Here is a 16514-nt window from a genome sequence, read left to right as displayed (position 1 = left end):
ATCAATACCTAAAAGAACCCGGCCCTTTGTTCCGAGCGCTTAATAGACACACACACACATACACTTCACTGTAATACTATAAGGTATATATAACTTGTTATAGTATATGTTAGTGTGTGTATATATATAACACACACACTTCATGCTAAATTTAAATAGATTTATTTATATTTTATACAATATTTAAGTTAATAATATAATTGTTAAACGTTAGAACTGGGTCCCAGATTAGCGACCAAAGTTGGTCTCTATCTGCTTCCCCTTTAGTAAACGACCAACTTTGGTCGCTAACTTTGAATTATATTAATTTATATTTTATAATTTTTTTAAATAATAATATAATTATTAAAAATTTATAACTGGGTCCCAGATTAGCGACCAAAGTTGGTCTCTATCTGCTTCCCCTTTCGTGAGCAACCAACTTTGGTCGCTAATTTTAAATTATATTTATTTATATTTTATAATTTTTTTTAAATAATAATTTAATTATTAAAATTTTATAAGTGGGTCCCACTTTAGCGACCAAAGTTGGTCGCTAATTTCAGTATTTCTTTGACCAAGCAAGTCTGACGAGTCCGGTCAATATTTTGACCAAATTAGCGACCAAAAAGCGACCAATCTTGGTCGCTAATGTATTTAAAATAATTATTTAATTATTTTCTCCAATTTAGCGACCAACGTCGGTCGCTTTTCTTGACAGACCAATTTTGGTCGCCAAATTTTGGTCGCTTTTTTCCGGATTTTTAGTAGTGATTATGCTGGACCGGTCCCTGTTGCAGCAAAATAGTAATTATTTTTCAATGACTTTGCAGACGCTGGCTATTTCTGAATGATCAGTCCGAAAACTGGCTAGCCCGTGCTATATTAACAGAATATTCATATGATATTGGTCCCTAAAAAAAGAATGAAATCCACACATGAAAGGGCATATTAAAGATAAAATTAAATAAAAAGATTTAAACCTTTTAGATGCGATAGTAACACACCTCAAATATCAACAATCTGTCACCCTGGGTGGAATGATTTTGTGTCATCTCAAGTCAACAACGCAGACTTCGTTGGACGGGCATTTTGTTTGGATATCAATAAGGTTGCACGGCAATTATATATTATTTATAAAACAGGAGTTAAATAACCGAATTTATCTTCTCGATACCCTTTAATTTACAGTGATCTTTAAGGTTATAATTACATAGTTTGACTTGTCTAATAAGTATTTGGTCAGTTTAGAACTGAGTGTAATTTGAGTGTAATTAAGAGAATACAATTACACTCTCCAATTTCAACGAGGGGCGAAGAATTGATTGTAATTACAAGATATGTGATTACCAGATTAATTTTCAAATTTCTTTTTTAATATTTCTTTTACACACATATATTTGTTATACCTTAAAACTTATTTATATGTTAAATATATTAAGTGTTTAATTACTTACAGTTAGTTTTTGTTTAAAATAAAATAATAAATTACACTAGTCAATCAAATATGACTCTGAAAATTATGCTATAATTACATTATGAAAAATAAATCGGTCATTATAATCCTAATATTTATACAATCTAATAATTACACAATAATTTCCAAATAGGCCTGAATACAAGTAAGCTCTTGTCTTTTTTTTTTTTTTTTTCTGGTTTCACATCCGGTGTCCGATATCCATATTGGGGCCCGATAAATCCGGATTCGCGCCGGAAAGTCTCATATTGGGGGTAAAACGCTCTCTAAGTCAGCTCTTGTCACTCCAATATTTATTTAGCTTTCCCTAGCTATAAAATCTCAGAAGCCCCATGCTACCCTTAAAAATTATGAAAAATATTTCTGGTAATTGATGTGACAAGGTTGAGTGCCTATTAATTAAATTGTTATACATTTTCAACTATTGCTTAAACTATGGCCGAAGGCTTTCTTTCTAGATAGTCATACGTAAAGCTAGGAGAATTCATAAAACTTAACTTTCATAATTAATTAGCGTAATACTGTTTTGCTTTTGATTTAATAAGACCACCTAATTCCTTGAGATTTACGCGAGATGTTTGTTAATTATGAACAGAAATACATATCTCTTAAATATCATACCTGAAAAGTAGACAAATTGATCACTTTTTTCTTTACAAAATTTAGTAGGCGTTTGGACATAAAAATGGTATAATTTTTTTTTTTTTATAAAAAATAATATTTGAAGTTAAGTTGAAAAATTGTATTTAAAATTTAAAATTATGTTTGGACATGCATTTCACTTGAAAAAATATTGTAGTTTTGTGAGTGGAGGAAAAATATTTGAATTTTTTTTTAAGAACTCATTTTCAAAAAAACTCAAAAAACTTGCAAAATTTTATGGTCAAATATATTTTTGAAAAAAAAAAATTCAGAAAAAAAATTATGGACAAACGGGTCCTTATACAGATTACAACATTACTCCGGGGTCAGATAAGCTACTTTCTTATTATTTTTTTAGTCCATTATTTCTAGTAAAAACTAATATGTTTAATTAAAGAAAATGACTATCACTGCTAGAAATTCGGTAAAAACCGACCGGTCGGTCAAAAAATCGGCCAAAAAACCGACCAAAGTCGGTTGATTTTTCAAAATATTTTTTTTTTAATTTTTTTTTTTTACGAAACCGACCAACTTTGGTCGGTTTTCTTTGGCGCAAAAATGCGGGAAACTATTTTTGAGTTCCGCGAAATTTATTTTCAAGAAACCGACCAACTTTGGTAAGTTTTTCATTTAAAATAAATTAAAATTAATATTAAAAAGACCGACCGGAATCGATCGGTTAATTCGGCCGGTCATTTTAAAAAACGACCGAATTCGCTCGATAATTTTATTTTTTAATAAAAAAGACCGAATTCGGTTGGTAATTTTTTTTAATGATATCAACCGACATCTGTCAATTATTTTCGTGCGAAAATACAATTAAAGAGTATTAATGAAATAAAAGACAGTCTTAAAACAAAATGCACCAATGGTCTAATGGTAGAATAGTTTCCTGCCAAAGTACAGACCCCGGTTCTATTCCAAGATGGTGCATTTTTTTAATTACATAATTAAAATACCGACCAACTTCGATCGGTTTTTTCGGCAATTTTCTTTTTGAATTTAATTGACCGATGAAATCGGTCGAAAAATACCGACCAAAGTCAGTCGGTTGGCTCTACCGACTTTACGATTATCGACCGCCTCAAATCGGTCGGTTTTCGATCGATTTTTGCCAATTACCCACCAACATCGGTCGGTTTTTGCGGTCGATTTTCCCCATTTTTTTAGTAGTGTGTAAAAGAAATTGGACATTGAGGCTATATATACAGATGTTACATAATGGTTCTAAGCTGTATAATAACATTTATTTTCCGAATGCAGGTCATTGATGAACAAGTTGGGTAGTTCGGATATGTTTCATAACTTCAAAAAGGGCAATGTAGTAACTGATTTTTTAGTTAAGGAACCACTTTTCAGAAACATATTACGGCTAATGTTTGTAAAAATTTGGCTAGATTGGTAATGTTGGCGTTTTGTATAGTATAATAATTTGCATGGTAGTACTTTGCCATCCAATGGCTTGTGTGTTTGGCCAAGGATGTGGCTATTCTGGGAATGATGTAAAGCCGCATTCAGCACTTAATAAAAATATAATATTAGAAAATATATGATGTGTAAACTACAAATATAGAAATTTTTACAACATAGAGCCAAAAAAAAATAACAAGAAGTGAAATAAAATTATTTGCAATTATCATTTAAGTGATTTGACTGTGTAATATTATCGGTATGGTAAGCTCAAAATTTATTACTATAATTTAAAAATAAAACGAGAAAAAGTGAAACTACTAAAGGAAGACACATGTTCAATTATAATACTGCAATGGAGATATTGAATATCAATTTACGTAGTATCTCCTATTCTTGAAATTTTTACTATGCATCTTTCCACGTTAAGCCCGTGAAGTTTTGTTTTATGACTTCTAAAATTTTCCTTTTGCTTCTATTGACTAGAATTTCAATTAATTTATTTCCTAAGATCACGAAAAGATTACCAAAAAGTAAGATGGAAACAAATTAACAACTAGTAATTGGTTAGATCAATTATATAATCGTCATCGATTTAATAATATGAATAATAAATTGGCATAATCTCCATTGATTAGAATGTCCAAACTTGATTTTGAAATTTTAAATTACCTTCTAAATTTTCTTTATAAATATTTTATTATCATACCTATTTTTTTTTGGTAGCCTTTTAATTTAATTTCTATCATAACCTATTAATCCCAGCAGCCACAAATTACCTTATTAGAAAAATGGCACTTTAACGAATGAGATGACTACGCGATGATGTCAAAACTAATAAATCTGAATTTGAAAAGTAAATCAGTATAGGACAAATAAAGGTAAGTTACATTTGTTTTAAAGATTAAAGTGTATTCTGGTTCCTTTAGAATATTTTATACACAATTTTATATATATTTTGAAAAGTATAGAAAAATAGTTATTTGGGAATTCAACAATTCTTTTTAACTATGATTATGTTTTTGAATTTTTTTAACTATAAAATTTGTGATTTATAATATTCCCTAAGATCCAAAAGAATGACGAGGTTCAGAGTACTATCCTCAATGCATTTTTGAATTAATTTAAATATCAATTTATTATTTTTTCTATAAAACTTATATATTTTAAAACTATGTAAAGTAGTATAAATAAAAATTGTTATTCTTTTATCAAAAAAAATTCTTAAACAAAGAAAAGTATTTGACAGTAACAAACAATGATAATAGTATTTTTTTTTTAAACTAGTTGATTGCTTTATATACTTTTTCACATTGTAATTTTATTTTTGAAAATTTTAGGAACGGGTGTCTGAATTTATGGGTCAATCGGTTTTGTAACTCTTTACAAATTTCTTTTTAATTTTATGACCCTAACTCTTTATTTAAATATGGGAGATTTACTTTTACACGTAAGAGATTTGTCTTTTATACATAAGAGTTCTAAAAATGTTATTTTCTTACATTATAAATTGTAAAGGAACGGATTCAGACGGGTCAATTGATTTTTGTAACTCTTTACAAATTTATTTTAGGTTTTATGACCTTAATTTTTTTTTTTATATATGGGAGATTTACTTTTACACGTAAGATCTGTCATTTACACATAAGAGATCTAAAAATATTTTCTTAATTTATAAATTGTAAAGGAGCATGATGTACAAATAGCACCTGAATTTATACTGGAAATTAAATTCATTCATCTTCGTATTCTAAACTTTTGCAGTTTCTTATAGAACATAGAAAAGTATTAATTTTTCAAAAAAGAAGTTACTTTTTTTTAGTTGAATTAAAAAAGAAGTTACGAAATTTAAGAAGGCAAAAGGAAAATAAAGGTAGAGGAAATCCTATTATTTAGGCTTCACAAATGACCAAACTGACAAATCTTTGATTTCCCTCTAATAATTCTCCCAATTTTAATTAAACACCCCCAAAAAAAAAAAAAAAACTGACCATTTCTTTTTCCTTTCTGTTGCTATCCATAATCCTAAAATACTGAATCCAAAAACACACAAACACACACAAAACTCCTTCAATTCAAAACCTCCAAATTAGGAATGGAATTAAATTTAATTGTAATTTCTAATCATTCATTTATTTTGTTACAAAACTTCCGACCCGATAGTTTAGTCACAAAATCTGCATGTAAAAGGTTACCAGCTATAAATTTTCCCTTTAATGCTTCCCCTCCTTTACTTCCTGCAACTTTTCAGTTTTTCAGTTTCCATAATTTTGAATCAACAAAATTATTTCTATACTATAAATACACAACAGAAGAAACAGACCCCACCATCTTCTGTTTTTTCTTTTTTCTAATATTTATTTTATGTTTTCAATATATAAGTCATAGGTTTGGCCTACCCTAAACCAAGAAACATGTCACAAATTTTGTCATAGGTTTTGCCAACAGTTTTTTATATAGAAATCCTCTCCTCTCCTTTTGGAACAAATCAATTTCTTATTTTGAACCACAACCCACCTTGTTTGCTTCTTCTTTTGGCTAGAAAATAAAGGGCAGTTCTTGTTTTTGGTTTTGCACTTTTGTTCTTCCTGTTACAAATATGACCATTCAAGCGCAGTTGTATTCGGATAATCTCGGGTTTCCTTTGGTAAGTTCACAGGATTTAATGGAGAATAATGTTTGCGGATTTAGCCACTTTTACTTCAATCCTCAACATCAACAACAACAACAACAATTTCTACAAATTCAACAGCAGCAGCAGCAGTTTCAAATTCTGAACCAGAAAAATAATCAGAATTTGATGAACTTCAGTACAACTGGCCATAACACAAATTCTAACCAAACAGTGGTGAGCTTAGCCTGCCAATTAGAGAAACAGAGGCTTGAGATTGATCAGTTCATCAATTTACAGGTTATTCTTGTATCTTTTACAATTTCCTCCTTCCATTTTACATGACATTCTGTTCTTTTTAGAATTCTTTTTTTTTTAAAAACAAGAACTCAATTTTTGTTTCTACACCCATAGAAATGTTTTTAAGACCTCACTAAGGATATTTTTGATAAGTAGCAAAAAAAAAAATCTTTCCCTCTATTTTTAAATTCGTCTTCGGACAGACGCTGCAGTATAAAATGCAACGAGTAAGGCAGGAAAGGGCAGGATCATAAGGGTCTATTGTACGCAGTCTTATCTTGCATTTTTGTAAGAGGCTGTATTCACAGTTCGAATCCGTAACCCCCTGGTCACATGACAACAACTTTACCACGTCAAAACTTGCCTTCATAAAATACAACGAATAAGTTATTAAAATTTAATCAAGATTATTATTTTATAAAAAAATATATTTTTTTAGCCGCTCCCAAAAATAATAGCGAAAATGTGTATTTTTTTTATATGTACCTATAATATACATATTGTATACACTTTTTGGCTAGCGAATGTATATATACCAATTGTGTTTTGGCCAAATTTTAACTAGCGGAAAGTTTGCATTTTTATTTTTTTAGTTTTTGTATGAACGATATGCAGCAACCTAACAATTTTTTTTTTTTTTTTTTTGATAAACAGAACGAGAGACTGAGATTGGCTTTACAGGAACAAAGAAAGCAACAACTAACATTAATCTTGAGAAACTACGAAACAAAGGCTCAGTTTTTACTAAAACAAAAAGACGAAGAAATCGCAAAGGCAATGAACAAGTCAAAGGAGCTACAAGATTTCTTAAAAAGAATAGAAATGGAGAACCAAACATGGCAAAGAATAGCCAAAGAAAACGAAGCCATTGTCCTATCTTTAAACAACACAATTGAACAGCTAAGAGGAAGTGCATGTGTTGTATCAACCAATGGAGGTGTAGGAGATGCAGAGTCTTGTTGTGATGTACAACCAATGGAGTATAACGTACAAGAGACACAGCAACTGAGTCTTGAGACAGGAAATGAGGAACAAGATACGAGAAAGATGATGTGCAAAAGCTGCAATTGTAGGAAATCATGTATTGTTTTCTTGCCTTGTAGGCACCTTTGTTCATGTAAAGATTGTGACCCTTTTCTACATTCATGTCCTGTCTGTAGAATTGAGAAGAAAGCAAGTATTGAAGCTTTGATTTGATCTTCTCTTATGAAAATGACTAGTGTTTCTTGTTTCCAAGAAAAAAAGTTAAAGTCACATTTCATCATAAGAGGGTAAATGAACATTGGGTTGGGAGAAAAGGTCTAGGGGTGTTTGTTGGTCCGCACGAGATGCTAAGTATTTGGATATTTCGGTTCAGTATTTTGGTAGTCAGTCGGAATATTAAAGGGGTGTTTAGTCGGGCAAAAAAGTCACTCTATATTTCATTGATTTCTTTGATAATCTTGTATTTTCTGTTCACTTACTATGGGATTCATCTATTTTTTTACTCTATTTTTCTATAACAACAATACAACTCAGTGCACAAGAAATTTCGTATTCATGTAAGGTCTTGGAAGGGCTGCACCTCAAAAGTGATATGTAGGGAGAAAATGGTGTTGTGTTGGTAGAAAAGTCATTCTAAATTCATTTATTTCTTTTACAATCTTGTATTTCTGCTCACTTATTAGGGGGATTGTATTTGTTCTTTTTTTATAACCGTCTAGCATTTAGCATCTATTGACTCGATTAATTCAGATTCGAGACACATTAAAGGGGAATTTAATTCCTAGACTCAAACCAAACTCTAATTAAAGATGGTGTTGTCGGAATTTTTGGGATTTTTTTTTTTAAATATGCCACTGAACTTAACAAAACAATTCACATGTGCCATTCGTAGGTTGACGTGAGAGTTTTTTTTTTTTTTTGGTAATTAGACAATCTTTATTACCAAGTAAATATGTACAAGTATAACAGTAAACTAAGTTTGGACATGCAGCCCAAACTCAATGCAATCCTTCTATTCTAACAACTCCTAAGGATAGAAATTTAATTTTTGAAGTTCATTCCTTAAGCTACTCTGCCCATTTTCTATACAATGTATCTCCCGTATTATCTGTCTTGTGATAGCTTCACTACTTCTCTTTTCCTGCTGAAAAAATCTTCTATTTCTTTCAATCCATATCTGGTAAACAACACTTGTAATACACATCCTATAAAGCATGGTTTTCGACTCTTTGCCTTTCATATGATCTGCTGTCCATTTGAGCTCCTCATTCCAGCCAGTTACCCTTCGTACCAGTCCTATCCATGCTAACAGCTTCCCCCATACTTCTGCTGAGAATCTACACATAAAGAACATGTGCTGATGACTCCCCATCTCTTGATCACATAGTGGACAGTTTGGATTAACTTGTAATCCCCAGCTGTTCAATCTGTCTTTGGTATATAGCTTCTCCTGTACAGCAAGGTATAATATGAACTTCCACCTTGGACAACCTTTGTTATTGCATAATAGTCTGCTCCAATTTTCCTTTGGGAAATCTCCTCTCAATTGATTGTACATTACCCTGATAGAGAATGATTTTGTCCCTGACACCTTCCCAATATCCAACCTTGCTTCATTTATATATTTCCCAGCCTGTAGTATCTTTCTAATTATCCATGAAGCTTGCTTCACTTCTACTTGCATGGAATCTTCCCCTTTATATAGTAAACATGCACCCACCTTATCCACAGTTTGTCCTTCTTCATACAAATATTCCAGAGGTGTTTTAACAATGCTGCTCTATTCCACGTACTGAGATCAGTGATGTTTAGTCCTCCTTTGGATTTAGGCCTGCACATCTTCTCCCGAGCTACCAGAGCTTTCTTACTTGCATTGGTGTCACCAGTCCAGAGGAATCTTCTGCAAATACCTTCAACCATCTGTATAATTTTCTTTGGTAGTGGAAAGACCCGTGACCAGAAAGTTTGGATGGCAATTAACACATTCTTTATCAATTGTAGTCTTCCTGCATAACTTAAGAATTTTACTGTCCATTGTTTGACTTTCCCCAGCATTTTATCCAGTTGAGGTTGGCACTGGCTCACTGACAGTCTTCTTGAGCTCAAAGGAACTCCTAAGTATCTAAAAGGAAGTGCACCAATGGTAAAACCAGTAGCTTGAATAATATGTCCTGTTGTACTGCTGTTGAAACTCCACCAAAATACATGCAACTTTTACTTTGGTTTGCAACAAGTCCAAAAGCTTTTGAAAAACTGTTGAAACATTCACATAATAGCTGTATAGACATCACGTCACCTCTACAGAATAGCAGCAAATCATCAGCAAAACTGAGCTGGACAATGCTCAGTTTCTAACATCTTGGATGACAATTGAAATTAGGTTCCTCCTTCAACTGTTTCAAGATTCTAGTCAGGTACTCCATTGCTAATACAAACAATAGTGGTGACATTGGATCACCCTGCCTCAACCCCTTTTTTGCTTCAAATGGCATAGTAGGACTACCATTAATAGAGATGGAGTAAGATATAGTTCTGAGACACTCCATAATCCATCCTATAAATACTTTGGGGAAACACAACCCAGTTAATACCTGCTCCAAAAACACCCATTCAATTGAGTCATATGCCTTTTGCATGTCAATCTTGATCATGCATCTAGGTGAGACCCCTTTCCTACCATAACCTTTTATTAGTTCATGACTGAGCAGTACATTATCTATCAATCCTCTTCCTGGAACAAAGGCTGCTTGACTCTCATCCACCAGTGTATTCGTCACTTGCCTCAATCTACTTGTTAACATTTTGGATATGATTTTATATAATGTAGTGCAACATGAGATAGGTCTATACTCTCTGATTGAACTTGGGTTTCTTACTTTAGGTATAAGGTTGACTACTGTGTTATTGATAGGCTTATACATTCACCCAGTAGTAAAAAACTCCAGTACTACAGCAACAATATCATCTCCAATAATATGCCATGCTTTTTAATGAAGCATGCATTAAACCCATCAACCCCCGGTGCCTTCATGTTATCTATACCTCTTAGTGCATCCATTACATCTTCCTTTGTGAAAGGAGTAATGAGCTGCAACTGCTGCCTTCTAGTTAGCACTGGTCCATTCCTTATCCAGCCAGGATGAATAGCTGGTATGCTGCCCCTTGCAGTTCCTAACAGATTTTTATAAAACCCAATCACTTCTGCTTCAATACTCTTCCCATCTGTCAACACATCCCCCTTACTATTAGTGAGCTTTGTAATTTGATTTGTGCTTTCCTTCCTTTCATGCAAGCAAAAAAAATAGTCACTGTTAGTATCTCCCAGCTTTAACCACTGCACTCTTGACTTTTGCTTGTAGATGGACTCCTCAATTTTATCCCACTTTTCTAGTTGTAGTAGTAGTTCATTCTCCTCTTCAAACGGATTACTTGTTGGATTAGCAATCTTCATTCTGCCTTGTATATCATTTAGTTCCTTCCTTATGGTAGTTATCTTCCCTTTGATATTCTTAAACTCCATATTATTTAATTGTTTCAAAGCAGCTTTTATAGGTTTCAGGTTCCTCCATACAGCTTCCATACCCCCATTCCTCATTGTCCAGTTGCTTTCCACAACCTCCCCAAAGTCAGGGTGATCAGCCATATAATTATAGAATTTAAAGGGCCTTTTCTTGTTATCACACCTTACCTATACCTCAGTCCCCAGTGGAGAATGGTCTGAGAAAAGAGGATTCAGTATTTGAACTTGACTAGGAGGCATATTAATCATCCAGCTGTCATTAACTATTGCTCTATCAATTCTACTACACATGACCATTTGTCCATGTATATGTTTTTCCCACTGTAGGTGATTCTACCAAACTACAATCTTCTATAACTTCTTTAAAATCTCTTGTTTCATTATCCTGAACTTCACTTCCATGCATTCTGTCCTCAACCCCTAAAATAGAGTTAAAATCTCCCATCAGCAACCAAGGTCCATGCATTGCCCTGTTAAGTTCCTAATTACCTCCCATAATGATTTCCTGTCTTGCACACTATGTAGTCCATAGATTGCTGAAAAGTAAAACTCCTTATTAATCTTCAGAATCTTCACACTACCATGTATAATCTGAGAATGTCTCTCTAACACTGTATACTGCAACACATTTGGATTCCATATTACCCAGATTCGGCCTTTACATGTATTTGACACATTATGACTCCATTCCCATCCTGGTAGTACTTTCCCAATTATTTTAGCTGCTTTTGTATCTTTTACTCTATGCTCACATAATGCTATCATATCTACTTTATTATCCTTCATAAACACCTTTAACTCCTTGTGCTTAAACACTTTATTGAACCCCCTTACATTCCATGTGACTATCATGTTGAATTTAAAGTGTTTTGTCCCATCCTCTCCACCTCCACCCCTCTACTTGTACTACATTTAGCTATTCCTCTTGTTATTTGTTCTTGTCCTATTTCCACTAGGCTGTTGAAACCATTCATACCTTGAATACATTGCCCAGCTTCCTGTTTTCTTTGCCCTTTTGTTGTAGATTTGCTTTTAACTTGTTGCCAGTCATCTCCACCTTTTTTTTCAATGTTCACTTGTTGCTTATCAGTTTCCTTTTGTACCTCTTGCTGATGCTGGTTTTGTAATCCAGCTTCTTTATTGATAGGCCTCCACTCCGTTCTCTGCTTTGCCACTGTCTTCTGTTGTTGTTGTCTTGTTTTCATCTCACCCCCTCCTGTGTTGATCTGCTTTTGTTGACAATTGTGGCCTATTTGCATACATTTTGAACAATATGTAGGTTTCTAGTCATACCATATCTCTTGTGTCATGATTCTGCCCTTTGGATCTTTTATTTTAATAACATTTGGTAACTCTTTAGTAACATCAACTTCTATCAATATCCTTGCATATGAGATTCTCTCAGTATTTGAAGTACAGGCATCAGCATATATTGGCTGGCCGAAACCACTACCAATTTTGCTCAATGCACTTGCACTCCAACAACATAGAGGTAAGTTAGGTAGCTTGATCCAAATGGGAATTGTCTTCAAGTCCTCAGCATCAAAGTCGAATTCAACAGTCCAAGCCTTCATAATAACTGGTCTATTGTTAAGCATATGTGGCCCTAAATACATCACCATGTCCCTTTCCTCCAAACATGAGAAATTAATCACAAAATAACCAGCATTATGACAATATATTTTTGGTTTCATTGAGAAATCCCCTTGTCCTGCTATAAATCTCTCCATAGCCCCAATAAGGTGAACCCCTATGACATATACTATTGCTGCATATTTCCACTTGTGTACTTTACTATCAATATTCTCTTGTACCAGTTCTACAATCACCTCACCCTCAACAATAGTAGGCAGTATGAACTTCAGATCCATACCTCTTTTTGCTAATTTGTTCTCCTCAAACAGCATCGACCATGTCTTAGCTGGCTTTGGCTCAGATTCCAGCTGTAATTTCCTCTGTGCACCTCCTGTTTGAGCTACTGTCCCATTGGTGTTTCCACTTGGAACAGACTTCAATTTTAGATCTACAGCTTGCATCTGTTGTTGTGCTGATCCTTCCGAGCTTGATACCTTCTGCATGTTAGCCGGCGTTGTCCATGTTCCTGCTGATGCTTTGCTTCCTCCACATCGAGCCGGTAGGGTTGGCCAGATCTCTAAATTCGGTGTTGCATGCTCCTTTCCTTTGTGTATTGATGTTTCCTCACTCAATTTCCTTTCAATTGTGATGTTCACCTCTTTGACTCCTGCTTTGTTCAATGTACAGTATCATCATCTCCAATTGTTAGAGGTTTTGGTGTAGCTAATCTCACCGTTTCTAGAGTCCTTCCTTCCTTTGAGCTGTTGTCTTCCTCAATCAGTAGCTTAGTAGTCTTCGATGGCTGTCCTCGTGCTCTCCCCATTCTGGTGAGCGCAGGTTAGCAATTCACGCTAAAATGTGCCGAGAGGGTTAATATGTGAAGGAGGGTTTCGATAATGTCATGTGGCAAAATTTGGTAATAATTAGAGATAAGATGAGGTTCTGTTAGCGGGTAATGGCACATATACTCCAAATTTGTAACTGTGACTGTATATTTAAGATCAACTATTAATGAGTGACATATGTTTAATATTCCTTCCCTCCACTTTAATTGATTTTTTGACTTTTTATTTATAATTCAAAACATTTGATTTTTTCACGTATCAATAAGAAATTTTTTATTTTTTATTTTTTAAAGTTACTCTTGAAGAAAAGAGTTTTAGAGTATTTGTTATATTTTCATTGAACAAATTAAAAAGATAATAAAAATTAATATGATCAATTTTATTTTTAGTTAATGTTAAAAGGTAAATTTCTTAATATATGCGTGAACAAGCGAAAAATCAATTGAAGTAGATTGGACTTCGGAGGGAGTAGCATATTTGAGCTTTTCCCCATATTTTTTTTTTTTTTTGGACTTGTTAATTTTGTGTACTTTCTGACGAAGAACCAGAATCTGATTAATTGAAGAGAGTTATTAATAGTAGAGGACATAGCATTTTCTTTTAATTATTTTTTCTTGGAAACATTACTCTTACCTTTTCGGGGGTTTCAAATCTTTCACTTTAGAATTGATTTGATTATTCATATCTGATTTTAGCAGTCGTTTCTAATGTGTGTTGAACCGTGACTGTGAGTTGTTGTCAGAAATAAGTATGGCCTAGTACTGCTTCAGTCAGTCCATTTTTATATTAAAATTGATTTCCCCTTCCAAGGAATCGAGCTTTTTTGTTCATTGGGAACGGAAAATATTTATACTACTAGCAATTTATTGGTTTTGGATTAGTTCACGTGCAGTTAATTTTTTTGTTAGTAATCTGTATTTGTAAAATAATTCTGGAGAAAATAAAATAACATAAACAAAAATGTAAACGAAATAATAAAAATCAATTCGAGCCCACTGAATTTACAGTGTTTCCTTAAGGAATTTAATCCTCTCCTAGTACCCAAGGTTATGGATTATTTCCTCCCAGGATAGAATGAATTACACGCTGATGTAGTGGTACTTCAAATCCTAGTGTTTCAGCGAACACAAAGTTCGGTAGCAAATCACACTTACTGTTGCTTTCTTTGAAGTTAAAATATGCAGAAGAAAGGAGAAGAACTCAGAAAATTCGTATGGAAATTTTGAGCTTTTCAGAATGGTTGTTTTTGCAAAACGGCCACAGGATAAATGCCATAACATAAATGGCTATTTACTCAACAATAAAGAGGGAAAATTAAAGGGTAGTTAATTTTCTGTTACAAAAACAGAAAATTGAAAATTGGATAACTGAATTGGATTTAATATTAATATTTATTTTAATATTAATATTCTGTTATTAAAATAAATATTTAATAACATTTCAGTTAATATTAACTATTAACAAATAAATTTAGTCCAAAAATTAATCAATCGATCATTTGACCAAATCCGAATCCGAAGCCGAAGCCGAAGCCGAAGCCGAGCCGAGCGAGCGAGCGACGACGACGGCGCGAGGCTTGCCTTCTTCTCAGCTCTTTATGAGCTAGAAGAAGAGCAATTGCTTATATACCCATCAAAAACCTTTTCCTCTTCCAATATAGGACAATGTTCCTTCATTAAGGGGGGAAACTTAAAATTTCCTTTCCCTCCATTTCCCATTCACCCCATTTTAAGCATTAATAGCTTAAAAATCCAACAATCCCCCACATGAATGGGGAATGGCTATATCACGGAAGTATGCATGAAAAACTGTGTGATTCGCAAACAAGGATTAATTGCATCTGGATAAGTAGGTTTCCATTTGAACTTTCCGTAGTGAACTTATATCGGATATACTCGGTCAATCGGTAGATTTGATATCTTTGAACCGTCAAACTTTGGTGTATACCTAGACAACCATAAATCACACAACCAACCCTTAACCGTCTTTGATTCTCATTGTTGTGTTCGTTTCAGCCATGAACACCGCCTGGTTTCATAAGTGCGTAGAGAACTGGCCTTCCAAAATTCTCCTTGAAGCGGCTAACACTTCACACTTACATAGGTGATTCCTAAACGTGTCATCCCGTAGATACACTATTTAATATACCCCGTATCAAATGTAAAAATCATTAAAAAACCTTAATGCTTTATCCTTGGTACTGAACATTGTCTCACGAGAATGGACCAAAAGTTTAGTTGACAATGTTGAACCGTCATTAATGACTTTGTTTGATCTCCTTGAACCTAGATCTTGGGATCTCTGGTCTTCTAGATAGAGTTACCGCCACTATGACTTGTTCTCGGCCACAATCCCATTCCTCTTGATGATTTCTCAACTACCTCTCTAGTTAGGCCTTTTGTAAGTGGATCCGACACATTATCACTTGACTTTACATAATCAATCGTGATAATTCCTCTAGAGAGTAATTGCCTAACGGTTTATGTCTTCGTCGTATATGACGAGATTTACCGTTATACATAACGCTCCCAGCCCTTCCAATTGCCGTTTGACTATCGCAGTGTATGCATATTGGTGCCAACGGTTTGGGCCAAATGGAATATCTTCCAAGAAATTCCGGAGCCATTCAGATTCTTCACCGGTTGTATCTAAAGCTATGAATTCAGCCTCCATCGTAGAGCGGGCAATACAAGCTTGTTTGGACGGCTTCCAAGATACCGCTCCTCCACCAATAGTGAATACATATCCACTTGTGGACTTGAAATCATTTGATCCGGTGATCCAATTTGCATCACAGTATCCCTCAATGACCGCAGGATATTTACTGTAGTGCAAAGCAAAGTCCTGGGTATGTACTAAATACCCCAAAACTCATTTTATGACCATCTAATGAGATTGACCTGGATTGCTCGTATATCGACTCAATTTACTTATAGCACAAGCTATATTTGGTCCTATACAATTCATGATGTACATTAAGCAACCCAATACACGAGCATAATCCAATTGTGATATGCTTTGGCCTTTGTTCTTTGATAATGCAGGATTCACGTCAATTGGAGTCTTTGCAACTTTAAAGCCCAAGTGCTTGAATTTTTCAAGTACTGTCTTAATATAATGAGATTGTGACAATGCCAGACCTTGAGAAGTCTTATGGATCTTAATTCCCAG

The 16514-nt window shown here is 33.8% G+C and overlaps 1 protein-coding gene across 1 annotated transcript; it reads left to right on the top strand.

The window, feature by feature from the left end:
• The first annotated feature begins 5807 nt into the window (after positions 1-5807).
• LOC109209649 (probable BOI-related E3 ubiquitin-protein ligase 2) lies at positions 5808-7619 on the top strand. Its single transcript, XM_019372962.1, has 2 exons — positions 5808-6419; positions 7074-7619. The coding sequence occupies exons 1-2, from the start codon at positions 6108-6110 to the stop codon at positions 7614-7616; spliced, it is 855 nt and encodes a 284-aa protein (XP_019228507.1). The 5' UTR covers positions 5808-6107; the 3' UTR covers positions 7617-7619.
• Positions 7620-16514: the final 8895 nt, after the last annotated feature.

This window comes from Nicotiana attenuata, unplaced genomic scaffold (genome assembly GCF_001879085.1).
Source record: "Nicotiana attenuata strain UT unplaced genomic scaffold, NIATTr2, whole genome shotgun sequence".
In the NCBI taxonomy this organism is placed as follows: domain Eukaryota; kingdom Viridiplantae; phylum Streptophyta; class Magnoliopsida; order Solanales; family Solanaceae; genus Nicotiana; species Nicotiana attenuata.
The sequence above is the reverse complement of the archived record's forward strand: the minus strand, read 5'-3'. Positions and strand labels throughout refer to the sequence as shown.

What these genes read in the sequence shown, in the direction of transcription:
- LOC109209649 (XM_019372962.1), top strand. Translation starts at nt 6,108, where the DNA reads ATGACCATTCAAGCGCAGTTGTATTCGGATAATCTCGGGTTTCCTTTG. An exon ending in ATCAGTTCATCAATTTACAG is followed by an intron (nt 6,420 to 7,073) that starts GTTATTCTTGTA and finishes TTTGATAAACAG; the next exon opens with AACGAGAGACTGAGATTGGC.